The sequence below is a fragment of the Diaphorina citri genome, unplaced genomic scaffold (assembly GCF_000475195.1).
Source record: "Diaphorina citri unplaced genomic scaffold, Diaci psyllid genome assembly version 1.1 scaffold15676, whole genome shotgun sequence".
In the NCBI taxonomy this organism is placed as follows: Eukaryota; Metazoa; Arthropoda; class Insecta; order Hemiptera; family Psyllidae; genus Diaphorina; species Diaphorina citri.
The window spans coordinates 1-729 of NW_007393039.1; the positions used below are offsets into that span (position 1 = coordinate 1).

General features: G+C 43.5%; 1 protein-coding gene across 1 annotated transcript in view; it reads right to left on the bottom strand.

Annotated features, from left to right (window-relative positions):
- Positions 1-38: 38 nt before the first annotated feature.
- The window catches only part of LOC103523127 (protein disulfide-isomerase A5), a gene marked incomplete at both ends in the record, with an annotated part of 11,034 nt that continues 10,343 nt past the window's right edge, over positions 39-729 (bottom strand). The window contains one exon of the mRNA XM_008488196.3: positions 39-342. Within this exon, the coding sequence (XP_008486418.3) occupies positions 39-342 (304 nt within the window). The remainder of the gene's footprint in view (positions 343-729) is intronic.

A 729-nucleotide genomic window follows, 5' to 3' on the forward strand; every position in this document is an offset into this window, starting at 1 on the left:
AAAAAAAAAAAAAAAAAAAAAAAAAAAAAAAAACTTACACGGGGCATAGAACATCACCAACGCGTGCTTCTTCTTTCTCAGCGTGGAGGCAAAGTTATCCGCGCCCAAGTGGTACACCTCCGATGGTTCTTCAGCCCAGGCCGGCTCGGGGGGAGGGGGTGGCGGGGGCTCCGTTGGGTCCCGCATGAATTCGACGAGGCGGGAGGCATCCCGCAAGTGCCCCGCGTCGAACGCGACAGAGCCCGCGCGGAAATATTTGAGCGTCGGGAACCCCTTGATATCGAACCGCTTGCCGAGGGACTTCTCCCGCGTGACGTCCACTGCCGCTAGAATGCCGGTGATCTGTCGGGGAGAAAAACTTCCTGAATTGATTGATTTAATTCTTTTACCAGTACCTACCTAAGTATGAATTAACACCAAAGTAGTTAGGTATACAACTTGCAAAAACCAAGTTGGTTTTTATGGCTTAACTTTTAAACGTGCGAGAATATTTTCATGGTATATTTCCAAGGATGTCGGTAACAAAATCCTGGTTTTCAAAAAACTTTACCTATGTACCTACAGAATGCAGAAAAAGTATTGAAAGGCATTTTTTTTTTTTTTCTTTAACTCTGGAATAACAGGTCGTTCACGCCGAACATGTTAAACTGTTGGTACATATCTAGTTTTTTTTTTTTTTTTTTTAGTTTTCTTCAGGAATAATACGGTTTCCTGGCGTTTTAATGATTT